This window comes from Balaenoptera acutorostrata, chromosome 5 (assembly GCF_949987535.1).
Source record: "Balaenoptera acutorostrata chromosome 5, mBalAcu1.1, whole genome shotgun sequence".
Classification (NCBI taxonomy): domain Eukaryota; kingdom Metazoa; phylum Chordata; class Mammalia; order Artiodactyla; family Balaenopteridae; genus Balaenoptera; species Balaenoptera acutorostrata.
The window spans coordinates 43,146,887-43,174,808 of record NC_080068.1 but is presented as its reverse complement, the minus strand read 5'-3'; the positions used below and the strand labels follow the sequence as shown (position 1 = coordinate 43,174,808).

The window sequence follows — 27,922 nt, the reverse complement described above, 5'->3', positions numbered from 1 at the left end:
ACTAAAATAAAAGGCAGGAGTAGGCTGTTCTGAGTATGTATGTGTGCTGACCCATCTGAAGGTAGGTTAAATCTTAGCCACATAGGAGCAAAAAAACCCCAAAAAAACACAACCAAAGAGTGTTCCAGTTCAAACTCCACTAAGATTTGAGCACCTACTATGTATCAAGTGCTTTTATTCACCTCTCCTCATTTAATCTGTGCAATAACTCTGTGAGGCATATTCCTACATACACATGTAGAAACTAAGGTGAAGATGTTGAGTGATCTGCCCAAGGTTGCAATGCCAGAAATTTGGAGTAAGTTGTTCATGCATCCAACTTATTCCTCCAAAGTTGAGGGAAAAATCAGTCCATTAACATTTATCTTCTCTGTCTATTGTTTGTATTATCTGGTTAGATTAGATAATTTACATATCATTCCCCTGCCTTCTTCTTCTCCATCAATCCTATATTCTCTTCCCATTCTTTATTTCCCTCTAACCATGAACCTTAGGCCAATGAATAGCAATCCTTAGGTCAATGAATAGGAAGCATCATTAACCTTGCAGGGTTGAGAACAGCATATTTCAACCTTTAATCCATGCTCCTGTTTGATAAACATAAAAAATTCACACACACTCTCCCAGAAATTCAGATATATACACCCCACCATGCAGATGGACTACCCTCTACAAATCCTCTCAGCCAAAAGTTTTACTTTTCATGGTTTGTATTCCTAAAACAATTTTCCCCAATATACTGCTACCATATTGGCATATATACTCCTAAGAAATTGTTATATACCCCTTGAAAATCACTGGTTTAGAGAATCACTACACTTACTCTAGGCTAAGAATTCGAGCCTTATCCTCAAGCAGCTTGCCATATCAGGGACTTATGAACACATCTAGAGATATTCAGCAATGCAGAAGGCAGCATTCAGTAGGTACTCAATAAATAATTATTACCTGAACTGATGAGCTAAGAAGGGGCCCAAGAAGAGCATATAGCTGGCTGAGTTACTTGACAATTAGCAATTACCACAGTCAGCTATTCTGAAGGTACCCCACACACATTGCAATTCCAGAATTTGAGTTTATGGTCACAAAAAAGCTACCCATTGTCAAGAAAACTTATCAAAGTAAACACCTCATGTACCAAACTAAATGACCTTTTAAAATGGTGTGTAAATTGTAACCAAGGAAACCTGTGAAATAGCTAATTCCAATCAAAGAGCCCAAAGAATATTCTTGGGACTGGAATGCAAAAGAAAGAAAGAAGCAAATCAGTTGAGAACATACTAAAGAATAATGAGTAACAGAAGGGCTGGGCCTTGAATGGACTCTACAAAAAGGCAGGGTATGTTTCCAGATCTAAAGATGTTCTAATATTAAACAACCAGCACAATTTTTAAGAGAATTATCCCCATAGTTGGCAAAAAAAAGCAATCCACTGTACCAACCTCTGCCTAATGTCTCTGAAACATCTAACGCTGTTCTGGTTAGAGGATGAAAAACCCTGGGTTGCCATCTCCCTCTCTTGTGCCTAAAGCAGATATCGCTATGGAATCATAGCTCTTTCCTGAGGAGCCCAGCTGCTCCCAAACACAGGAGCTCCAGGCAGTTACCACCAAGTCAGAGTTGGCTCACAAAATGAATTCCCATTCTAATTCCATATATGCCAACCATCTCTCTGACCTAATAACTCTGGTCTGAGCAAAGAGGATGGTTACTTATGCTGCCATCTACCTGGTTTCCAAGCTAGGTGGTGTATCTCCCACTATAATTAGAAAACTAGCATTCTTGAGAGTTTGATTAACAAGGAGTGCATCTCTAAGTCTCTTCAAGTCTAGATGGACAAAAATTAAAACTTGAGGCCCTGCCACACTGAAGCCAGACCCTGGACTGGAGATATCCCTTCAAAGTATAATCGTTATTTGCCAGGCTAACAGCAACTAGCAGGCCTCTCTCCTTGACACCTCTTTAGCTGTATCCTGACTTACTCAAGCAAGCATGTAGGAGTCAGCACCTGGAAGACAGGGTGTGCAACTTACTTTACTCTATCCTCACTTGGGGTATCAAATCCAAAAGACATTGCTATATGGGAGAACAGTTCAATCATTTCAGTTCTGAGAAAGAGTGAACACCAGCTGAAGAGGATCAACTGCTACGGGGAGAGTATTCTGAAGATCTAACAGTAAGAGGCAGCTAAGAAATTCACAGTAGAGTGTGACCAAGTTCAGAGTGTGACATCAACAAGATAAGTTCAAGACTGTGAAATATCTCCCAAGTAGAAACAACAGAACTTTTAAAACACGAGGGCTGAGGATGAAGAATCAAATATAACTTCAAAGACTAGACAGAAAAATAGCCACAAAGAGAAGTACAACAAAAATGTGGGGTAAAACAGGAGATGAGCAGGTAGAATAGATTTGCAGGAGATTAGCTGGTGGGAGATCTGCTGGTAATCTCCAGGTAAGAGATAAAAGATTAGAGATATATATCTGGGAGCCACCCTCCTGCCTGAGGGAGAAAAGCAAATAAAGCCACGCCTGGGGGCAGACATAGAATAAGGGCAGAAAAATGCGAACCTGTGTAGAAGGTACTTTAGTAGCTACAGAAACAAGGATGCTAGAATCTAAGTAATAATATTATTACTTTAATAATAAGAATAATATTATTCTTTTAATAGCAGCAAACACTTACAGATACCATTCTAGGATGCTTGACATATTTTAACTCACTTAAACAACCCTATGGAAATAGTTGTTATTGTTACTCCTATTTTATAGATGAGGCAAATGAAGTACAAGAAGTAGGTGACTTCCCTATGGTCATATACTGAGAAGCAGAGCTGGGATTTTGGTACCAAATCAAAGCAAATCTGCACCCAAAGTCTGCATTATTAACCAATAGCTACAGGCCCTCTCCTCAGTTAAGACTCCTGCCTCCACCACTTAATTCAAGCAAACCACTGAACTTCTCGGAGTCTCAGTTTCCTTACCTGTAAAAGGGGGAATAACACTTGCTCTCCCCACCTTCCAAGGCTTTGGGGAGCATCTGATGAGAGGATCAACAGGGAACCCTCTGTGATTTAATAAAGCCCTGTATTAAGGGTAAGCTGTAGTTGTTCCCCATCAGGCCCACTTAGAGTTGAGGTCAACGAATATAGATTTTCAATGACATTTCAAGTGCCGTTGGTTAGATTAAATTTCCATGACTCTGTTAAAATATAATCAGATTTCTTTCTACCATCCAGCAATTGGTTTCTTATATTGAGCATACACTAGAACATGATGCCTTTCTGGACAGGATGCCTTAGTCCACGAAAGGACCTCTGAAACCTGGGGCTGTAAAAACTAAGGACACTGAGGTGACAACTGCCCCGCAGAAAGGATATAAAGAAATTCGGTGATAGAAAAGGCGGTTGCATTGATATTCTGATCAGTAAAAATCATAACAACAGCAGGGGGTGGAGGTAGTTCTGCCTTCAACCACAGCAACAACAGGGTGGTCCAGTGGTTTTAGCCCGAATCCCTCCAGCTCTGCGGGAGAGGAGGGATGCAGCCGCGGATAAACTAAAACGCACACCCCTCCGGACCACTGACTTTCCTCACTGGTCCCCTCGCGTCTACTTGGCTTTCAGCTCTACCCTCGTTTCGCATCGCCCCAGGATCTCCCTAAAGCCCTCGGAGGAGGGGGCGCGGCATGCCCCCATGCACTCACCTCTAAAGTTTTCACCAGGATCTTCATGTAGAGCTCGGAGATGCCCAAAGACACCCCAAAGGCCGAAGGCAGGAGTATGAAGCCGAGCACCAGAGTCAGCCAGGTGTAAACGATCTTCCCGGCCAGCTCCGCGCCATCCATGGCTCGGCGCGCCCAGAAGGGGTCCACGGAGGAGGTCCGAGCGCGACAGCTGTCCCTGTCCCCAGGTAGTCGGTTGGCAGCTCCGGGAGCAGAGGTGCGGAGCCCAGCTCCCGGGAGTCAGCGCCGCCGCCGCCTGGCACTCACCTCTGCAGGGAAAACAAGAGAGGACGGGAAAAACTTTCAGAAGGACAGAGATTTCCTTCCTCTTCGGGCTCCACCTCGCCGCGGCCGGTTAACTCTTTCTCGGCTGGAGGCCCAGGCCCCCGCCGAAGCTGCTGCCGCTTGCGCAGACCTGGTAGCGCCGGCCAGGCGACCAGGGCTGGGGGTGAGCGTGGAGACACGCGAGCGCAGCGGGGAACGTGTCCCACCCTGTGTCTGATTTCAGTTGGGTGGTGATTGGGGCAACTCAGCGTTGACTCACGGAGGCCCTCCCGGAACGAGGATCCCTGCGGCGCAGTGCACCGCACACGAGCCGCTGGCGGAACTGACGCCTGGTCCAGGACTGCGCTGCTGGTGGGCTGGCTCGGACGCCCAGCGCCCAATTTCTGCACCCTGCCCTCGCCCCACCTCCTCCGCCACCCAACGGGAAGCTTCTAGTAGGGATCTGCACGGAAAGCGCCGCAGCCTCCCGGGCGGCCTCCAGTCTTCCCCGCGCCCCGCCTCGCCAGCACTCTCAGCGGAGGTCCTTTAGGGAACAGAGTTTTCATCTGCAGCACGTTAGCATTTTCTCACCCCCAGAATGAACTACTGACGTGTCCGGAACGCTTGAGAAGGTCCTGCTTGTGTGTGTATAAAACGACCTCTCGGCAGGGCTGTCAAGGAGAGGGAAATGCCCACGGCGCTGCTGAGCTGCGGCTTCCTCCGCTTCCAGGTCTCCCACTCCTCCTTCTCCCTCCTTCCCCTCCCTACTCTACGGAGCTGCCGGGCGAGATCTTGCTCTTCCTGAAAGTGGAAAGCTCTCTCCACGAGTCGCCTTCCCAGCTCAGACGCCGTTGCCTTGGCACAGAAATCCTTCCGCCGAGGGTCGCTCTCTTCCTGGGGCAAGATTCCAGCCACAGCTTCCCCTACCTTTCACCCAACACTATTCTCACAGAAGCCCCAGAAAAACGCCAGGCCCCCGCAAGCTGCATCCAGCTGACGCGCGCTTCCAGGGAATTCAGTGCCCGCATCGCTGCCTCGCTAGCCCTTCTTAGAACAGTAAAGGGCAAAAAGCTTGTACGGTATTTACTTCACTGCGGTTCATGCCTCTTAGAAACCTGATCTGTTTGTAAGAGTAAGCATGAGAAGGGATGTTGAGACTGTAGTAGACAAGAAAATCAGGCTCCCAGCGTTTCCAGATCGTCACTGAATGGGACCAAAATCTCGTACAGGTCTCTTTCGGGTGTAATTTCAAGCTAGAAAAACTGGGACGGCAAGCAAACTGAATTCAAAGATTGTTGACAACAAATACTGCGAAAGAGGCTGCCTCGGCCCAGGGTGTGGAGGAAATGGAGAGAGGAAGAGAGGAGAAGCCCCCTGCAAAGAATGTAAATGTTTGGCTTCTGCACCTCCTGCCAGGCAGGTATCACAACTCCTTCCCCCACTAGGAAGGGAAAAAAACTGTAACTCGGTCCTAAAAACCAAGTTAAGAATAAAGAAGTTTCAGGCGCTTGGCTTCTCAAAATTAAACCTCTTTATAGTCTGCCATTTTACGAAAACAAACAGCAACAACAAAAAACCACACATGCCAAAATTCGTCTAAAGTCTTTGCTGGAAACAAACACATATTTAGCACAAAACCTCAAAGATTATATTGACTCATTTAACACCATACATTCAGGCAAAGCTCTTACCCTCCTTTCATTTCCTCAAAGGAAGATGACTAAGGAATGCTGAATGATTGTACCAAAGTTTACCCAACAAGTCTCAGTGCAGGTAATTTCGTTTAAGGATGGCCTTTTTCTGCCCATCCAGAGGAGCCGAGTGCCCACAATCTCCAGTGATTTGTTGCTCACGACCAAATTTCATGAACTAGGTTTGCTTCTTTGGTTTTGGTTTTGGTTTATTCTTTATGTAAGAATTATTGTCCCAGAAGGGACTTCCCTGGTGGCACACTGGTTAAGAATCCGCCTGCCAATATAGGGGACACGGGTTCGAGCCCTGGTCCGGGAAGATCCCACATGCTGTGGAGCAACTAAGCCCGTGAGCCACAACTACTGAGCCTGCACTCTAGAGCCCGCCACAACTACTGAAGCCCGCATGCCTAGAGCCTGTGCTCCGCAACAAGAGAAGCCACTGCAATGAGAAACCCACACACCGCAACAAAGAGTAGCCTCTGCTCACTGCAACTAGAGGAGGGCCACGCCAGAAACGAAGACCCAATGTAGCCAAAAAACAAATAAATGAATAAAAATGTTTAAAAAAAGAATTATTGTCCCATAACGGAATGGTGGAATGGTAATAACTTGGAGTCTGAAGTCTTAGACTGACTCCAGACTGACACAGACACTTGTAAATCTGAACAATTCATTTAGTCTTCTGTGCTTCAGCTTTCTCATCAGTAAAATGGATTCTTTTTAGGGTCAAATGTGATTATGAGTTTGAAACTGCTCTGTTAAGGACAAAGCTCTGTGCAGACATCGAAGGCAGCTTGGTGCAAGTGTAGAAGCTCTCCAGCTTTTTTTTTTTTTTTTTTTTTGGCTGCGTTGGGTCTTCGTTGTTGCACATGGGCTTTCTCTAGTTGCGGGGAGCAGGGGCCACTCCTCATTGCCGTGTGCAGGCCTCTCACTGTGGTGGCCTCCCCCGCCGCAGAGCACGGGCTCCAGCCACTTGGGCCTCAGTAATTGCGGCGTGTGGGCTTCAGTAGTTGCGGCTTTCAGACTCTAGAGCACAGGCTCAACAGCCGTGGCCCACAGGCCTAGTTGCTCCTTGGCATGTGGGATCTTCCCGGACCAGGGCTCGAACCCGTGTCCCCCGCATTGGCGGGCGGACCCTCAACCACTGCGCCACCAGAGAAGCCCAAGCTCTCCATCTTTATCTCACCTAAAACACAGGAGAGCCAAGATAGGTTCATCTTTGCAATGATGAGGGAGGGAGAGGGAAGAAGTAATGGTGGGTGGTCCCCAGGCTCCCTTTCACTCACCTCACCTCTCCCCTTTCCTTGCACACCTTAAGGCTCTTTCATTTAAACCTAGGAAGGATCCCCCCTCCCTTCCTGCACTTACAACTCCCTTCACTGTATTAGTTTCCTAGGGCTGCCATAACAAATTACCACAAACTTAGTGACTTTAAACAACACAAATTGATTCTCTCAGTTCTAGAAGCCAGAAGTCTGAAATGGAGGTGCCTACAGGGCCAAGCTCCCTCCAAAGGTTCTAGGGGCGAATCTGTCCTTGCTTCTTACAGCTTCTTGGGTAGCTACCCGTGTTGCTTGGCTTGTGGCAGCATGCTCCCTGCCTCAGTCTTCACATGGCCTTTTCTTCTTACCTCTTATGAAGACACTTGTCACCCTGGATTTAGGGCCCATTCTAATGCAGGGCGATTTCATCTTGAGATTCTTCACTTAATTATACTTAATCTGCAAAGAACTTTCTTTTCCAAATGAGGTCACATTCTCAGGTTAGGATTTGGGCATATCTTTTGGGAGGCTACAGTTCAACCCCCTACTCTTACCATATCTGTAACCTGGGGATAATAACACCTACCTGGAGAGGTTGTTATTGGGACTTGAGATTATACATTTAAGCTTTAGCTGATAGTACTCAATAATGAGGTTGTTCGAGACAATCCTGTTTTTCACCTGTTGTCCTGGTATATATATATATATATATATATATATATATATATATATTTGGCTGCATTGGGTCTTTGTTGCTGTGCATGGGTTTTTCTCTAGTTACAGTGAATGAGGGCTACTCTTTGTTGCGGTGTGCAGGCTTCTCATTGCAGTGGCTTCTCTTGTTGCGGAGCATGGGCTCTAGGCGCACGGGCTTCGGTAGTTGTGGCACACAGGCTCAGTAGTTGTGGCTCATGGGCTCTAGGGCACAGGCTCAGTAGTTGTGGTGCCCGGGCTTAGATGCTCCATGGCATGTGGGATCTTCCAGGACCAGGGATTGAACCCATGTCTCCTGCATTAGCAGGTGGATTCTTAACCACTGAGCCACCAGAGAAGTCCCTGGCATATATTTTTAATGATGTTTCCTTTCACTCTCAAAAATATCCTGGTTTGAGTGAAAACTCACATGGTTCCCTTATTCTTACATAATTTCTAAGATCCCTTCCAGTCTTAAAATATTAGACTTTTGATAAAACTGTCAAGTCCATGCATGACCCCTTGTCAACATCTGAGGCCAAATGAAGTTGTATAGGAGAATGAAGAAGAGGGATTAGCAGGTAGTCCAGAGCTTCTCAAACTTTAAAGTGGGTGGGAATCCCTGGGACTCCTGGGATTGAAGATTCTTCCTAGGGCTGGGATGGGGCCTGAGAATCTGCATTTCTAGGAGCTCCCAGGTGATGCTGATGTTGTTGATGTACAGACACACCTTGAGTAGCAAGCCCTTAGAGTTCAGACAAGAGGGGAGTTTTATATTTAACTGATGACAAAAGGCCATGGGAAAAACAAACATACGGTTACCAAAGGGGAAAGGTGGGAGGAGGGATATATTAGGAGTTTGGGATTAACAGATACACACTACTGTATATAAAATAGATAAACAACAAGGACCCACTGTATACCACAGGGAACTATATTCAATGTCTTGTAATAACCTATAACAGAAAAGAATATGAAAATAGAATATGAAAAAATATATATATATTACCGAATCACTTTGCTCTACACCTGAAACTAACACAACATTGTTAGTTACTTCATGAATAAAACTAACTAAATAAATAAATAAACAAGAAAAGACCATGGGAGTCCAGGTAAGTCTCCAGGAGCCAACACAAGAAGAATTGATTCTGAAGAGCTCCTCCTTACCTGAGGACTTGTTGTATTATCTGCATCTTTTTCCATACCCCTGCTTTGACAGCAATTGTGAGCAATTGTGAACGGAGGAGTTTAGGCTACAAAGCTTTGAGCAAATGTCAATACGCTCATGAATAGGTGCCTATGGCAAATAAGATGTCATAGTTGGAGCCAAATGGCAAATATTGATTTAATTTAAGAGGGAGGAATCCACGCTGGCAAAGGAGAAATCTGGGGGTGTAGCAGATTGCTGAAGCATTTTTTGAACAGGCAAGTCTTGCATTTCTTGTCTGCAGTCTCTGTGTGAGACCCCTCTTTTCTTTCATTTCACACCATTCTTGGGCCTTCATCATACCCCACCTTGATTTGTGTATTTGCTTCATCATCCCACTGTAAACTGCTTAATACCAGGAACTGTGTCATTTATCTGTAGCTCCTTCCCACTATTCTTTTTTTTTTTTAATTTTTTTTTTAAAGGCAAAGAGACATTTTTTATTAATTAATTTATTTACATATTTTTGGCTGTGTTGGGTCTTTGTTTCTGTGCGAGGGCTTTCTCTAGTTGTGGCAAGCGGGGGCCACTCTTCATCGCGGTGCGCGGGCCTCTCACTATCGCGGCCCCTCCTGTTGCGGAGCACAGGCTCCAGACGCGCAGGCTCAGTAATTGTGGCTCACGGGCCCAGTTGCTCCGCGGCATGTGGGATCTTCCCAGACCAGGGCTTGAACCCGTGTCCCCTGCATTAGCAGGCAGATTCTCAACCACTGTGCCACCAGGGAAGCCCTCCTTCCCACTATTCTGCCCCTTCCACCTGCACAGAGTTTTACTTCATGCCACACTATTGTTCAAAGCCAGCAGTGACTCCCTAATGGTCACAAATTAAAGTCCAAATATATCGAATATCTTAGGCTGGATCTTAAAGCACTCCAACTTTAACTCCCTGACATTCCAGCAAAACCTTTCTCACCTTCCCCTGGTTTCTGCAGAGCTTCTTCTTCTCTGGGCGCTTGATCACATCACAGTGCCCCACCCCCACTCTCATCCTCCCACACCCTGCCCTTTGCACACCGCTCTCCTGACCTCTCATCCAAATCTCTCACTCCACAAGTTTGGGATCCAACATGGGGATCCTGCCACTTACTGAGTCTGTCTATTCCAATTATGCATCCCAGAACTGGGGAAATAGCCACAGGGTGGATTTGGGAATTCATTGGTCCCAGTGTTAGATGCACCTGAGCTAAAACCCCATTGTTCACCTGACATCCACAAGCTCCTATTTTCACTGATAGACCAGAGTGACATTTTGGGTCTCTAGGAGTTAGTGTCACTTCAGAAATAGTGTCCAGTAATCCCTGAAAAGTCTGATTATTTCCCTTTCTTCAAAGAGCAGTCACCCTCATAAATGGCCTTAGGTCCCTTTGTGGAAGACTGGGAAACAGAATAACAGTATAAAACTTTGGCAGTCTTCCAGGGGACCCGGCCCCCCCTTCTTTCAAGTGGTTCTGGGTCTGTAAACTGGCTAAAGTTTGGGAATTAATCAAGAGATTGTGACTGTTTGGGGATTTGAGTTAGACATCTGTTGACTAACCTAGAACTTTTCCACTTATACAACTGAGAATTTAGTTGATTGCCATCTATTTCTTTTGATCAGTTATTCAACGCCACAGGTTTCTTTGAGTCAGACTATTCTGATTACTATATACTTGGACTCTGCTGCCCATTACAATCGTACTCACTTTGTCTTTGGTAATTAAATACAGCCACTTGGCACCTGGCTTCTTGGAGTCCCGTTATCCTCATTGCATTTAGGGACACTAGTTGAATGGTAGCAGTTCCCACTGTAAATTCTGACCTACAGAGAAGAGCAACCACAGAGCTCTTCAAAGATTCTGGGGCTCCTCTCACAAATATGTTTCTCACAGGTGAGGTAAAAGATATGTCTTTCGACCTTCCCAGGGTGAATGATCAGGTCTTACATGATAAATCCACTCTAACATTCCATCTCCCTAAGCCTTTGGATGCTTCCTCTACAGTATACCAACACAATTCTGGCATTTGAACTTATTCAGTGTAGACCACTTATGGATCCATGTTTCAATAACAAATCAAGACCACTTATGGATCCATGTTTCAATAACAAATCAAACAATCCATGTTTCAATAACAAATCAAATTAACCCCTTGAGCTAAAACACAAAATCTAGAATTTCTGCTTAGTGGGCCCACCTCAATAAATTCCACCTGATCCAACTTTCTATTCCTTCCACCATGCTCTCACACCCTTAATATCCATTCCCACGCATATTCCCTAGATTTCTGCCTGTATAAACTGGAAAAATCATGCAGTTCTTTTGGAGCATAGCTCACCTTCTCATGGAGGTACCTCATACTTTGTACCTCACCTTTCAGGGCCTGCCGGGACTTGAGTTTAATTACAGTTCTAGAAGCAAAGAGTGACAGAGTCAGGTCCTGAGGAGGATCATCAGTGTCTTGCAGGGCAGGTACTTCAGGGGAGGCCATTACAGGTTCTTTGGACAGAGGTAGAAAGCTGCTTCTACTGGAAAAGATGACTCAGCAGAATTTAGGGGAGGAGTTCAGTGTTCCTACCTTCATCAAGATCTGCCCATAGATGTCCCCATGCCAATTTTCAGGATCCTGTTTCTTCCCAATCAATGCCCTCACTTTTGTGTTGTAGTTCAGCCACTGAAGGATGAGACTCTAGGTTTGGTTTTCAGAAATCTTGGCCCATAGCTATAGGAGATAAGGATTTCCTTCTGGGCAGATATAGAAGCTTTCAGACCATTTATGTAAAGTTCAACCTGAGAATTTGAAGCCTTTTTCTTTTCCCTGCTGGAGGGCAGTTAGGAGCAACTAGCCAATTTCATTATATTCCTCAGTTTGACTAAAATGTTCTAAAATAGCTAATACATGGTCACCCAGAACTTTGCCTTCTCCTGCTATTGATCAGAAGTATCCAATGGCCATATTTTGGGTATCTCTTACATATTATGAAATGGACTACCAGTGCCCTCTCTAGCACTGAAAATAGAGGCATTAGTGTCTTTAAGTCTAGTTAAATTAGAAAATGAACTCCAGAAAACTCATTCTTAAGATTCTGTTCTTCTTTAACCAGACCCACCCAGGTTATCTAGGATTATCTCCCCTACTTAAAGTCAACTATGTACTTTAATCACTTATACAAAATAATGTCACAGCAGCACCTTGATTAGTGTTTGATTAAGTAACTGAGGAGCCTGGCCAGGTGTACACATCAAAAAGACCGTCAATCACACGTGTGAGAAAATAAGAGTGAAAAAGGAAAATAACCTCTAAATATTACTATAAACGCAGTTGTGACTTCATGCACCCCCTGAAAGGGCTTCAAGGACTTCTGGAGTCCCTGAGCTATCCTTTGAGAACTACTGACCTACATAAAAGTATTTCTCCAACAAAAACATAACAGTGCATGGAGGCACATTACTTACAGTGAAGCTGCCTAATACCTCATGCCGTACTTTATGTCTCATTTAATTTATTTGAATTAAATTTTATGACTAAAATAATGAAAAGAGCCAAAATTGAATAGTAGGTAGCATGTTGAGATGAGGAACATAAATCTGCTTTTCCTTCTGAAGGTCTCAGTTCCTGGGAGGTCTCTCAAGGTGTGAACATTTCCTCCACTGACTGTGATTCTGGTGTTTAATGCTAGAGTGCATATTTTTAAGAGCTTAGCCCTGAAAGTCAAGCAACTAGTTCATCTGTGCTCAGTCCAGAAAACAATGAACCTATTCCAATACTGAAGGAAAAACTGACACGGTGATAGAGTCTATCGGTCTCCATGATGGAGCATTCCCAAGGAACTTTTCAAGGATAATTTTGACATACCCAACTTCTTCTTTATGGATGGGCTTAGAACCTAATTCTGGGATCCAGGATGTGACCGTCTGAATTCTAATCTACAGTCTGATTGGGAACCACTATGATAGGACGTGATATCTGAACCTACAAAGGTTCAGATCAAGTCTCCAAAGTAAGAACCAATGACAAAAATTTTTCATCCCAGGGCACACTGTTATGATATAGTGATATACTCAATGCACACTTGCTAGATTGAACAGAATACCCCAAAAGGGCAAGAGTGTAGCTTCAAGGATTATGTACATTGGTGGAAAAAAGTCTCTGACAAGAAAGCCCAGGCTCTCCTCTTCCCAATCCATTTATTCACTGGTTATATGTAAATCAGCATTCAGAAACCAGAGGGCCTTTACAATGATCCATACAATATTTTTTAGAAAATTTGAATTGATTGCCCACATATTAAAATATTCACACTAAGATTAGAATTTCTGGATTCTCTTAGAATCAGGCAGCACTGAGCTCCCATTCCTGTAGGACATAACCTCTCCTGTGTACTCTATGTCCATCCCCCTTGTGGTCTTTTGTCATCAACATGGCATTGATGTATTTCTTATAGTAGAGTGGACTTAAGGAGAAAATGACATGTACTTTTTACTTAAGTACTTACCAAAATTTTTCTTAACCCCAGCCTACTTCCTCATTTTCATTACCTGCCCAGCTTCTTTCAGTAGTTATTTGAATTTGAATATAGATAAATTTCAGCTAGTCCTGATTAGTCAGAATTTCTTCCACCAGGAATTCTATTACCCCATCACCACCAAAGCTTTAGATTCCATTATTTAGATTTCAGTATTCATCATTATTTAGATTTCATTATTTTTTTTTCTCTTCCTTCTTCCTTTCTTTCTTATTTTATTTTTTGTTAGAAAGATTAGAGAAGGAGTTTGATGGCCAAGTGCCCTGTGTCTCCAGAACAATATTAAGACAGAAGACCCCACCATAGAATTTGGTACCTCTGGGGAAGGGGAGAGAGATGATAACAAAGGAAAATAAAAGTGGAAGATAATAAGAATGTTGGCAAAATTTTCCATTAAGAAATGGTTCACTTAGGGAGGGTCTTCTTCCTCAGACAGTTGTAATCACTTTTATCCCCCGTAGTATCCATAACTTATCAATCTTCCCAAAATACCTCTCCAATTTTGTAGGAATCATTACATTATTATAATAACCACTAAAACCTTTAACAGATTTTTTAGATTGACTTTATATTTGAATTTTCTGGATAATAACAACATTTTGCTCAGATGCTGATACTTTATCTAGCTACTCTCTAGAGAGAGTGGGTAAAGTACTCATCTCTGGTGAAAGTATTGCACTGTATCTACATGCACACACACACACACACACACACACACACACACAGATATATGCATGTACATAGGTTTTGCTTGTTTGGTGATTCCAGGCATGGTTTCATGATGTATAATTCTCTAATGGTATAATCAATCCCACACCAAAATTCATTCATGACTGGAAAACTTGTCATAAGGGATTGATTTTCTGTCTCTTTCCTTAAAGTATTCACATTTCAGGGAAAATTTTTAAAACTTTTAAAAATAAAGAATTTTAAAGACCAAATGCAGCTCTGAATTATATATTTGGGCAAGTGGTAATAAATGGAAACTAGTATTTTAAATATTATTCAGGAACATACCTTCCCTTCACTAAGGCAGAATAAAAATAAGTAGGTTAGTAGTTAAACAGTCAATCTTATCCCACAGTTAGTCTTGGAGTCTTCCATTCTGCATGTTCATAAGTTAAAACCTTTTCAAATCAGGAAAGTTTCCTTTAATTAATGGATTGCTGTCACCACCCTGTAATATATAGTGCTAAAGTTCACCTCTGCATTTTGAGCAGAGAGTAACTGGCTGACAACGACAATAAAAAAGAAAACAACCTGCTGACTAATTAATACCTTCAATGCACTCTGGCCTCTGTTAAAAATAAAATCTTTTCAACTACCATGATGACTGTTATAACACAGTCCAATTATTTATAATGCTTCACCCATTACTCTTTATTTGTCCCCTCCCTGGAGTCCTGAGGAAAAACACCACCCTTATCAAACCAGAGTTTAGTTGAGCAAAGCTTGATAGAGATAATGGTGCCAAGCACTTCCTGATTGATTTCTAGGCTTCAATAATCTCCACAATTCTTATTGTTATTTTAACAAACCAAAACGTTTTTGTTTTATTTACATTTTAGTCTGTCACGTATTGCTCTCGTTAAAAGACCAACAACATATTGGGCAGAACTTCAACCTAAATGCAAAGAAAACTGGTAACCCAACTTTGTCCATGAGTAAACAATCAGGTGAAGGCCATCATCTCCCCAGTGCTTCTCAAAATGGAGCCACTGGAACCCACGGGGGACACAGACATATTCTCAGGGGTCCATAAGCCCTCTGTGAGTAAGTAGTGGCCATCCACTTTTTTTTTTTTTAATTAATTTATTTACGTATTTATTTTTGGCAGCGTTGGGTCTTCTTTGCTGTGCGCGGGCTTTCTCTAGTTGCGGTGAGCGGGGGCTACTCTTTGTTGTGGTGCGCGGGCTTCTCATTACAGTGGCTTCTCCTTGCGGAGCATGGGCCCTAGGCATGCGGGTTTCAGTAGCTGTGGCATGTGGGCTCAGTAGTTGTGGTGCACGGGCTTAGTTGCTCCGCAGCGTGTGGGATCTTCTGGGACCAGGGATCGAACCTGTGTCCTCTGCACTGGCAGGTGGATTCTTAACCACTGCACCACCAGGGAAGTCCGCCATCCACTCTTTTATTCAATATTTCTTAAATTAGCCTAAACAAACATGTTAGAGATCTGAGAATTCTCTGGTTTGAGTACCCCAAGAAGATGGTGATATGGTTCTGAATTTGATGAACTTAAAACCAGAGGAAGTATTCTTTGGAACCAGGGAAAGCCCAGCCTATGAGTCTGTCACTAAAGACCTTAAAAAGCAGATGGTTCACCTACACATGTGTTTTGAATGAGTTAAAGAGAACATCAGCTTGCTTACTTTTGATTGAAGCTTCAGCCTCTTAGATTATCCTATTGACCTGCCTTTACAAAAGTGCATCTGGGGGGCATTTTTTCCATGACTCCTACCTGGAAAATACCATGACCCAGTCTCCCCAGCCCTCTGAAAGCCAAAGCCACACCAATGACTCCACAGCAGAGATTCTGCAAGAGAGTCTGGGGATGAGCTACCCTGAGGACGCAGGCTCTTCCCCTAGCACTCCAATGGGGTTAGAGAGGATGAGACAGAATATCAAAAATGGGGACCCACCACGACCTTAGTGTGATCATCTCCTTTTGAGATAGCTAAAATGGACTTCGGTTTTAAAGTCAAAAGCTTGATTTGGTCGGGCTTTTGTGGCCAGTTCATAATAATCAGATTCACAGGAAACTGAGGTACAAATCAGAATGCCAAGTGCCATGTACGAGCCTATATATTTTTTTCTAGTAGCCAGAACAGTTTCAAAATATAGTGCCTCTTCCTTCACTGTGTCAAAGGGATGGAAGGCCAAACTCACAATCAAAAGAAAAGAGAGCAAGAGAGCAGTATAGTGTAGAAAGTTTTTTCATCCAGGGCCAAGAGAAACCTGAAGCAGAATCACTGCTGTGGGGCTGAAAGATGAGTGACCACCATCCAGTTCCCCCTCTGGTCAAGCTACATGATAGCTACGTGATGACACCCAAGTCAGCCTCTCTGGTATCTTTTCTTTTCTTTTCCTGATTTCACCTGGACTCCCTGCCTTCCTTCTTTAAACAGGTTTCTCAATAGTCAGTGAGGTCACAGTTTCCTTTCACATTAGTCATTTTCTGGTCATTCTTCTAGGACGTTTACTCTAGTCACCTTCATGGATGTTCCCCACATCTCTTTGGCAACACATTGACTGTTTTTTTTTTCTTTTTTTCTGATTTTTCTTTTTTTTTCCCCACTGCCAATGGCTCACTATGCATGGTTTCATTCATCCCCTCAAATCATTTTTGGAAAACAGGGAGAATAAGAAATCAAGAAAAAAAATGATGAGCAAAGAAGTATATATATATACATTATTTTCATTCTCAAAGGATGTTCTTATTTCCAAATTCTGGTGATCTGAGGATGTCTTACTCCATACTCTACATAATGACCTTTAAAATAATTTCCTAATGAAAAAGTCCATTCATTCAATAAGCAAATATGGAGGGCATACTATGTATATGCCAGATAGTATGATAAATCTTGGAAGTTTGAGGAGGAATAAAATAGTCCAGTGCATGCAAAGAAATTAACTATCAAGGTCCATAAATACAGAATAACCGAGAATGAATCCACCTTTGCCCCTCCCGATCCGTTCTCCGCTCTGCTATTGGAGCAGTCATTTTGAAAGCAGTCATCAGCATATTTGGGGTTATGCGGTCTTAGAGTCGTGTGTAAGGTATCAGCATTCCAGCACAGATTAGGTTGTACCAAGTCCAGGCCTCTTCCCCATTACTGTCTCCTTTAGCATAAGGTGAAGTCTCTGGCTCTTTGGCCCTGGGACAAAAGCTCTGGATCTCCTGCAAGCAATTCTTGAATAAGCCCACACCCACCTCCTCAAGAGTAAGCCCCCTTTGCTTGTAACCATCAACTCTAGGTATATATAAAATCAAGAAACATTTCTCACCACAGAAGCAGATGAGTCTCAGTATGCAGTAATGATTCAATTATCTACAACGATTTAGAGTCCAAGCACTGATTAAGACTTCCGTCTAAAACATCTACAATCCTTGTTTTTCTTTCAGTTCTCTCCTAAAAGCAAAGGGTAAGTATTTGCTTTACATTTGTGTAATCAAAGTGTTCATTCAGGTGATTTCCCAGAATAAAGAAACATTTCACAGTTGAGTCAAAATAAGATTCCAAAATATATATTAGTTTTCTCTCTCAACTCAAGTAACCCTTTCCCCAAGTTTTGGTCAGGACTTCCACACCCCTGATGTTCCCTTGCCTGAGCACTGGTTCTTTCCCCGGACCCTTTCCTTCCAAACTTTTAGGTCCTTGAGAAGACTTTTCCTGATCCCAACACTAGGGGGAGTAGGTACCTTAGCTATCCTTGCTTCTAGCTTTCTATATTTTTCCTACGAAGTGTTGATTAAAGTGTTGTAATTATGTCATCATATAAGAGATTATGTCTATAATGTTTCTGTCTCCAGCTAGATTATAAATTCCATTGGAGCAGACACCATATGTATTTTATTATTCAATGTACCTTCAGTAGCTAGCAGGGTACCTGACTTAAAGCAGGTATTCGTTAGGAGTGAATTCATGAATACAAGGAAAGTATAAGGTAAGATTCTTGCCCTCCAAGAACTTAGAATCTTACTGAAGGAAGAAAAAAATCCAAGAAACACCTAACTAGCCCAACAGTCAATAATTAAGAACCAAAATGTGTTCATTCCACAAATATTTATTTAGTGTCAACTTTGATCTGGGCCTATTCTAGGGATTGAAAATAAAGTGGGAGTTTGGGGAGAGATAAATAATCTCTATTTGTATGACGCTCACATTTTAGAAAAATGGTTGATATTGATAAAAAAAAAAATCTATAGGAGCAAAAATAACTTTCTACAATGGAGAAACTAGAACGCCAATAGGTGGAATGTAGATGTATAGAAAAGAGAGAAGACATGAAAGGGATTGCTGTGGCCTGAATGTTTGTGTGTGTGTCCCCCCACCACTCATAGTTTTAGTCCTAACCCCCAGGTGATGGTATTAGAGTTGGGGTCCTTGGGAGCTGATTGAGTCAGGAGAGCAGAGCCCTCAAGACTGAGATTAGTGTCCTTACAAAAGAGACCCCAGAAAGCCAACACATCTCTTCTGCCATGGGAGGGTACAGTGAGAAGAAGCCCTCATCAGACACCAAATCTGCTGGCGCTATAATCTTGGACTTCCCAGCCTCCAGAACTGTGAGAAATAAATGTTGTTAATAAACTACTTAGTTTATTGTATTTTTGTTATAGCAGCCTGAACAGACTAAAGCAGGGATATAAGAAAATAAAATGTTATAGAGAAAGAGCATGATCTTGGTGGAGAGTGGAGAAGAGGTTGTGGTTTAGGGTGGTAGAAGATTAAGTGTATTCCACAGTGAGGTTTTTAAACAGCAGAATAATCTTCTGCTTTAGGAAATGAATTAATATGCTAGGACTGCCTTAACAAATTACCTCAAACCAGTTGGCTTAGATAACAGAAACTCACTGTCTCACAGTTCTGGAGGCTAAAAGTGCAAACTCAGCAGGGCACGGCTGGTTCCTTCTGAGAGCCAGGAAGGAGACTCTGTCCTGTGCCCCTTTCCTGGCTTCTGGTGGTGTTAGGGGAAACGCTGGCGGAAACTGCCCGCCCTGGCCAGGCCCGATAGTAACCACTTGCTTGAGTTCTCTTAGAACAGGAGGTCCTGGTAAGGAACGCGGAGCTAACAAGCTACCACCAGCCAGAAGAATTTGGAAAAGGCCAAAAGGAGAGAGGAGACGCCGGTCCATAGGTCCTACCAACTTCCCAGAAGCCTCCCCGCTGGAATCCACATTGGCTGAGCCACGTGTGCACCACCAGGAAGGACCGTGACTCAGAATGATTGGCCAGAGACAACCCGGAAACTAATCCCATTCCCATAAAACCCGACACTGCGAGCCACGTGGCAGAGCAGTTCTCCTGGGTTCCCTTACCCTGCTGCTCTCCGCCTGGGTGCCCCTTCCCAATAAAGTCTCTTGCTTTGTCAGCACGCGTGTCTCCTCGGACAATTTATTTCTGAGCGTTAGACAAGAGCCCACTCTCGGGCCCTAGAAGGGGTCCCCATTCCTGTAACAGTGGTTTGCCTGCAATCTGACATTATTTGGCCTGTATTCGCATCACCCCATTCCTGCCTTCATGTTCACAGGGCATTTTCCCTGTGTGCATATTTGTCTCTTTACATGGCATTCTTTTGACAATAAATATAAATCTTAGGTGATTCTTAAGTGATTTGAGAGCCACTGATGTGGGAACCTATTATCAGTACACCTCACTCGTAAGTGCTTCAAAACATTTTCTGTGGTTATGAATCATATATTGTATTTAGTTAATTCATGTTTATAAAAGCAAAGATTTGCATTTGTTTTCTCCCTACTTCATCTCTTCCTCAGTTCTGATATATTTGTAGTATGAAACGGGTTCCCAGGAATGAAATTCCAATTTACAACATTGCATCTCTAGGAAATAAGGACTTGGTTGACTAAAACCTTTGAGAACTGAGAAAACTCTTTGCCTGAACACTCCATTCAAACCCCTGCAGTAGGAAACTCCACCAAACTTTTACATGGCTTCTAGCAGCCTAAGCCCACTCCCTGAGGCCATCCAGGCCCCTACTGAGTTACTATATAAAAAAGTTCAAGGCTGCCAAAAGATTTACTGTTCGTTCCAGAGAAAGACAAATACCGTATGATCTTATATGAAGAATCTTATATGTAGAATCTAAAAAAGTTGAACTCAGAGAAACAGAGAGTAGAATGGTGGTTTTCAAGTGTTGAGGGGTGGAGAAAATGGGGAGATGTTTGTCAAAGGGTGTGGGGATCTAATGTACAATAAGGTAACTATAGTTAATAATACAGTATTGTATACTTGAAATTGCTAGGAGAGAAAACCTTAAATGTTCTCACCCCACACACACAAAATGACAACTATGTGAGGCAATGGACGTGTTAACTAACTTTATTGTGGTAATCATTTCACTATATATATATATGTGAAATCATCACGTTGTACACCTTAAATTTATATAATTTTATTTTTTAATTGTACTTCAATAAAGCTGGGGAAAAAAAAAACCGAGAATGATTTTGTTTTGACCTGTAAAATGATCAGCATGAATATTCATGTTGGATCAGTGATTGGAGATTATTTTTTAAATTGGCACAAATTTGAAGCTGTGATCTTTATGGCTCAGAAAAACCTTCACAGGTGTATGAAAACACAGGTACTCTGTCCATGTGGGTCCTTCTGCTGAGAAGCAGACACAAAGATAGGATTAAATGTGCAAGAGACACATTGGGGGAAATGCCTGTGAAAGATAAATGGGGAGAGAGTGAGAGTAAGCGGGCAGAGGCTTCAGAACGCCAGCTCTCTGACACCTGGGAAAGAGGAACGGAAGGAAGGAAGACAGTGGAGGAGGGGTCTCAGGCTGCAGGGCAAGCTAAGAAAATCTCCACCAGGCTGACGGGGAGTCCTTGAGCCACAATCCCCTGTTGAAGGACTCTGGTATCTCATAAGAATGAGCCTGCATTGGTTCCTCCAACATCTCATGGATTGATTGGAAGCAGCCAGGATGGGGGGTGGGGGCAGGATGGCCACAGAATCCACAGGGGCTGCAGGTGGAGGCTTTCCACCAACTGTGCTCTCGCAGTGGGTTCTCTTGAAGGAGACCTGATTGGAGCACATCCATGGCCATCACACACTCCATTCATTTTGAAGAAACTATATAAATAATGATATGCTGTTAAGATAACTTATGTTTTCCTTTATGATGCTCATTTATTTGTATGCATATTTGTTCAAAATTTGATGCCACGAGTGCAATCATTGCTCTCCATATTCCTGCTATGATCCTTTTTATGAGAAAAATAGATGTCTAAAAATGCAAATAGAAAGGTAAAAAATGCAGTCTTTCCTTGAAATGATTTGAGTTTTCATTAACTCGTCTATTTAAAGTGCCACAGATATTTAACAGAGATGAATACTATTGGATCCCAATTTAAGCAAGCAAGCACATGCCTCTGAAGCATCAAACCTATAACTAACATGATTCTAATAACACAGCTAAAGTGTCTCCCCATTTTTATTGTGATTCTTTGTTCTGGCTTTATTTGACTACTAGGTCAATAACTTACATTGTTCCTAAAATTGTTATACTGTAGTGAACATAAATCCCTGGCTTTCATAGGAATTCCAAACAGAATGAGACTATACCTCATTACTTATGTCCCTGGTGGAAAAATTGTAACATTACTATTGATTATTACATAGACCAATGTGTAGATATGAGTTTCTCCCATTTCAAAAAAAAAAAAATACATCAATGGAATTAAAAAGTATTAATCTACTATTTTGTCTTTTTCTGTACTCTAATCTTTATTTTATTATTAATTTGATGTTTATTTACTTATTTTTCCTGGCATAATTATACATACAGTTCAATTTTTTAAAAAGTTTCAACGTTTGCAATTGTTTTCTGGACTTTATCATTATTTACTTCATTTTGTGATTATTAGTGAAAATAATTTTGTTGTATAGAGGAAGGAATGTTTAAAAAAACAACATACTTGCTCAGGTGTCAATTACACTAGACTCACCACTGGGAGTTTGCATGCTGGTCCAGATTATATCATCAGCCTGGCAATCCCAGTTTAGCTCTCTCAGACTCAAAATGGTACTTTCAGAAAAATTAAGAAATAATTGGCTTTTCTTGAGACTAATTCAGAGACCTTTCACTTAGGTAGCATATTAGGAGTTTACTCTTGGTTACAATTAAACAAAGGTAAAAAGAGAATATATAAAGGAGGAGACAAGATGGGAGGAAAAAAGATAGTCTAGGAATAGTGGGCTCTATTTTTTTTACTTAAGTCATCTGATTGACTGGAAAGCATCCTTGAGGGCCTGTCTAGGAGTCCACACTGGGGCATGCTGACTGAGTCCTGAGGGAAAACAATTTCAGTTACTTGCAGATTGTCTTGAATAGCAGCTCTCAAATGTTAGGGCAGGCGCTTGGAGAGGCTGTTGAGACACTGTGTGCTGTGCTCCACCACCTGAATTTCTGATTTCTTAGGTTTGGAGTGGGGCTGGAGAATTTGCATATCTAACAGCTTCCCAGATGCTGCTACTCCAGGAATCACGTTTGGAGAACGATTGCTCTGAAAAGTCATGAGAGCTTTATCTGTAGTGTGTAATGTCTGCCTTTGTTCTTTTGTTGGCACCTCTATCTTTGTTAAACCAGGATTATACCCCTTTCCTCACCAGAAATTCTCAGTTCCACCCTTTTGGTAAATGTCGGCTCCTAAAGGAACCAAGTTGTCCATAAGGGCTGCTTTTTTTTTTTTTTTAATATTTATTTACTTATTTTATTTTTGGCTGCATCAGTCTTAGTTGTGGCCTGTGGGATCTTCTTCGCGGTGCGTGGGCTCTTTGTTGTGGCGCAGGCTCAGTAGCTGTGGCAAGCGGACTCCAGAGTGTGTGGGCTCTGTAGTTGCGGCACACAGGCTCTAGTTGTGGCTCACGTGCTCAGTAGTTGCGGTGTGCAGGCTTAGTTGCCCCGCAGCCTGTGAGATCTTAGTTCCCCGACCAGGGATATAACCCACGTCCCCTGCATTGGAAGGCAGATTCTTAACCACTGGGCCACCAGGGAAGTCCCAGGGCTGCTTTTTTGACACAGTATTTTTAGTTGGAATTGCCTTGGGATAACGACTTCATAGCAATATTAAGTGCCTGAATGTCAGACAATGAAGAAAGGCAAAAAGTGCAGTGACAATCATCAATATCATAAGAAATATTCTGAACCTATTTTTATATCCAATTCTTTAGCCAGCCTAGGACTAGCCAATTTGGATCATAGTCAGGGTTAAATTATGTATCACAGATTTTTGTTCAAGAACTTGTAGTCAGGTCAAACATCCTTGCACAAACCAGTGACATGCAGCGTCTTAGACCTCCCTTGGTAATTTATCATCTTAACAAAATATGAGCAACTGATGGGTTTATTTTGAATATTTGGAAAGTACAACTGACCACTGGTGCATGTTGTGTTCTTTGAAAGCCACGGCTGAGATGGAATTTTGCCTGTAGAGCATTTATTAGGGACCAATGAAACCGAGCAGGACCCTGCAGGGCCTTCTTGGGTACAAAAGCCCCTCCATGTGCCCCGCTTCTTGTTTGTAGAAAACTTTTAGCCTCCTAGGACTTCCCCAAGTTCCAAAGACTGCTCTCAAGCAGTTAATAATTAGAGAAGCAAGGAAATACAGAAACAAAGGAAAAGCAGTCAAGAAACAACAGTTCAGTCATAAAGCAGAGTCACAGGACTCCTAGTTCCTCCTGAAGGGACAGAGATAATAATCTGAGGCATATCTTTGAGTTGTTCTGCAGAAACTAAGACCCCCCACCCTGTGGAGGATGGTGACGACAAGCTGACCACAAGCACGTAGACCACAGACCGGTTGAAAGCAGAAGACTAATGGTTAAGATTCCCAAAACATCACCCTGTTACTTCACCACAAATTAATCAGAAGAATGCCCACAAGCTGATCAGATACCCTGTGACCCTCACCCCTAAAAATCCTTTAAAAATTGTTGCCTTTAAAAATCCTTTCCTGGGACTTCCCTGGTGGTCCAGTGGTTAAGAATCCGCCTTCCAATGCAGGGGTCACAGGTTCGATCCCTGGTAGGGGAACTAAGATCCCACGTGCCACGGGGCAACTAAGCCCGTGCACCGCAACTACTGAGCCCTCACGCCACAACTAGAGAGAAGCCTGCACTCCACAAGGAAAGATCCCACGTGCCGCAACTAAGACCCGACACAGTCAAAAATAAACAAATAAATTAAAAAAAAAAAATCTTTCCTAAAAGCCATCGGGGCGCTTGGGTCTTTTGAACACTGGCTTTCCATTATCCCTGCTTGGTGCCCTGCAAAAAATGCTGCACCTTCCTTCACCATAAGCCAGTGTCAGTAGATTAACTTTACTGCATGTCAGGTAAGGGGACTCAAGTTTGGTTCAGTAACACCAACACCTGGGAGGCTGGGAAGTGGTGTGGGGGAATAGGATTAGGCAGAAGGTGAAATCCAACAGTCACGCAATCCTGGCAAAGCCTCAGCCAAACCAAATCCATAGGAAGCTCTGGGGCATATATGACCCACAAGAGTTGTCCCTCATTGGGCCAAAATGGCCAGGCGTTTGTACCCCTGCACGATCAGTTAGATGTCAGCCGCCCTAGAAAGGGCAGGTCCTTGGACAAGGTAGCTTCCTGGAGCTAAGAGAAACCTTGGCAGCTGAAACAGTAAATCTTGTTCACCAGCATCACGTCTAAATTACAAGTTGCATTTTGATGAGGTAATCACAGGAAGAACTCTCCTAGGGATTCTCTCATTCAGGAGACAAAAATGTACAGCTTAAAGTATCAGTTGCTGTCTGAATTTTGTTGGTCTGATTGTGGAGGACAAATGCCCTGAATTGTATTAAATAAATCACATAATGGTTTCTATATGACTTGGTGAGAAAATAATTAGATAACAGCTTCCATTATTAGTCCCTTGTCTCTTTCTATTCTTGATGTCTCTTGGGTTTCTTTAAGGCTCTGGAAGATGATAGTAATAGCAGCTAATTATTGGAGGCCTATAACACACTTGACCATGTAGATATGTTGCAGCTGATAATATTCCAGAGGGTTCCAGGGTCAGTTAATCCAATAGTTGCAAAGTCCAACGGTTGGAAAGTCCAATCCTTAGAAAGATTTGCAGTCACTTTGATTGTTTGAAAATCATATTTAGGGATTTTAAAGTCCATCGTCAGATCATAGATCTTGATCCAAAGGTTGTGGGAGAAAGATGTTTATACTGAGAACTGCAAAAACTCTTGGCACAAAAGACTCCATCCAAACCCATGCACTAAGAGACTTGACCAAACTAAATGGCTTCTAGCAGATTAAGGTCATGTCCCTGGGATGACCCTGCTGCCCGTTGAACTTCTGTCTTGAAAAGCTGAAGACTGCCAAAAGAATTTGCTGTTTGTTCCAGCCAATACCGTATGATAGGCCCCTGACTTCCCTTTCTTAGAACATTTACTAAAAAGGACTTACAATCATAAATCCTTCCTTTGTCCCTTTAGATGTATTTGTATTTCCTGCAATCCAAGAGTGTCTTTCTCAAGGACCTGAAAACTATTCCTTTGAAATGTAATCATTGGGAGGGATAGGGTCTCTGTCTCCTAATCTCTTTGGAAGGGTAGAAGCCTAGAAGAAATGCCAATTAGCAGGCACAGACGGTTTAGGTCTAATCATATTTACATTGACCAACCCTCTTACTCTTTTCTGGTAATTTTTCACCTCCCTGCCTCTGCTCAAGCCTCCACTCACTCCCCCTTCCTACTCCCTCATTCTTCCTTGAAAATGCTCAGTCACCTCTGCACAAATTGGAGTGGAGCTCAGCTCTTTCTCCTATGGTAGTAGTTACTAAATAAAATCTTTTTTTACCACTTTAACTAATATCCAGCTTTGTTTATCTTTAACAATATCCGATGCCATCTTCTTGATACATAAAATGTTTGGCATGTAGACCTGAAACAAATAGACTGCCAGGTATTTCTCCAGCAAAGATGGGTTTATTCGGGATCGGCAGAGAAATACAATTCGGGGGTCTGCAGCCATGGCAAGCCACATGCAAGTTCCAAAACAACAAGGGAAGGAGCACACTTTTATAGAGAGGAAATGGAAATTGGGAGGACGATAGTAAACAAAGCATCCGTGGCTTTTCATTTGCTGAGTCCTTGCCAGGAAAGAATGGTCTTTCTTCTTGCTGAGTTCTGCTGCCGTCACAGGGTGTGAGAGCTCCCCCTTCTGGTATCCCAACTTTATTTAATTGAGGTTTCTGTTTACTAATTTTTTACAGGGGAAAACTTTCTACTTCTGGAAGTCATCTGTTTATAGAGACCATTTAATGAGCGTCAGGATCAGATTTCCAGTGAACTAGATATCTGGGGCTCTAACTACATCAGGCTGGTGGTATGGAGTGAATTGTGTACCCCCAAATGCTTATGTTGAAGCCCTAAAGAACAGTACCTCAAACTGTGACCTTATTTGGAGGTAGGGTCTTCAAAGAGATAATTAAGTTAAAATGAGTTCATTAGGGTGGGCCCTAATCTAAATGACTGATGTCCTTACAAGAAGAGAAAGTTTGGACTTCCCTGGTGGCGCAGTAATTAAGAATCTGCCTGCCAATGCTAAGGGACACGGGTTCGAGCCCTAGTCCGGGAAGATCCCACATGCTGCGGAGCAACGAGGCCTGTGCGCCACAACTACTGAGCCTGCGCTCTAGAGCCCACAAGCCACAACTGCTGAGCCCACGCACCACAACTACTGAAACCCGCGGGCCTAGAGTCCATGCTCCGCAACAAGAGAAGCCACCACAATGAGAAGCCCGCGCACTGCAATGAAGAGTAGCCCCCGCTCGTTGCAACTAGAGAAAGCCCATGCGCAGCAATGAAGACCCAACACAGCCAAAAATAAATAAATAATAAATAAATAAATTTTAAAAAAATTATTTTTTAAAAAAGAAGAGGAAGTTTGGATACTCGATAGATGTTTGTGCACTGAAGAAGGACCATGAGAAGACACAGCAAGAAGGACTCCACCTGGAAGCTAAGGAGAGAGACCTCAGAAAAAAAAAAAATCCTGCTGGTACCTTGATCTTGGACTGCTAGCCTCCAGAACCAGAAATAATTTCTGTTGTTTAAGCCCCACAGTCTGTGGTATTTTGTTATGGTAGCCCTAGCAAACTAATACAGCTGGGAAGCATATTCCCACAAGAGTATGCATTGGTGCTCGGAAACATAATTAGGATCTAAAATGTTCTTTTCTAGTATGTTCTAAGGCTGACTTCTCTTAGTGTGTTTTCTTTTGTCTCCTGGTGGTACATCAAGGAAGGGTATGTCTGATAATGTTCTTTTTGGAAACATATCTTGTACCTGTTGGACATCTACTGTGGAAATGATACTCTGAAAATACTTGGTAAGATTGGAATGTTGTAGGAGGAATCAATCATAGTAGGAGTCATGCCAAGCTTTATGAGCCTTCCTATAAGAATTTCATATGGTGGGACTTTATGGGGATTTTGAGGTAAAGACTGTATTATCATTATGTTGGGGTAAAACTTGGGCTGAAGGGAGATTATGCTTTCTAGACATTTTAAACTATTTGGAGTTTATAATAGATTATCGCACCTTATCTTCTGAGTTTGGGGACTCAGAATGACATGGATAATGACATCTCTGATTCATGAAAGTATCTTGTATAGTTCTTTAAGTATTTCACCTGTAAAATGAGGTGTTTTTTTTTAAATTAATAGAATGTATTAAAGGAATCCCCAGATTGGAAAAATAAAATCCATGCTTTTTTTTTTTAAGCAAAATTTCGAACATGGCAGGGAAAGTTTCAGTCTGGCCAGAAAATTTACAAACTATTATTCAAACGTA

General features: G+C 42.6%; 1 protein-coding gene across 3 annotated transcripts in view; it reads right to left on the bottom strand.

Moving 5' to 3' along the window:
- Positions 1 to 4,717, bottom strand: part of GPAT3 (glycerol-3-phosphate acyltransferase 3) — a 65,450-nt gene extending 60,733 nt beyond the window's left edge. Inside the window, exons 1-2 of one of the 3 annotated variants that reach the window (XM_007167925.3) lie at positions 4,579 to 4,717; positions 3,706 to 3,992 (exon numbers count right to left, since the gene is read on the bottom strand). In XM_007167925.3, coding sequence (XP_007167987.1) covers positions 3,706 to 3,846 — 141 coding nt within the window. In that variant the 5' untranslated portion in view covers positions 3,847 to 3,992; positions 4,579 to 4,717. Of the gene's footprint in view, positions 1 to 3,705; positions 3,993 to 4,214; positions 4,386 to 4,578 lie in introns of those variants that run through there. The other 2 variants (XM_007167924.3, XM_007167923.3) reach the window with 2 other exon arrangements.
- Positions 4,718 to 27,922: the final 23,205 nt, after the last annotated feature.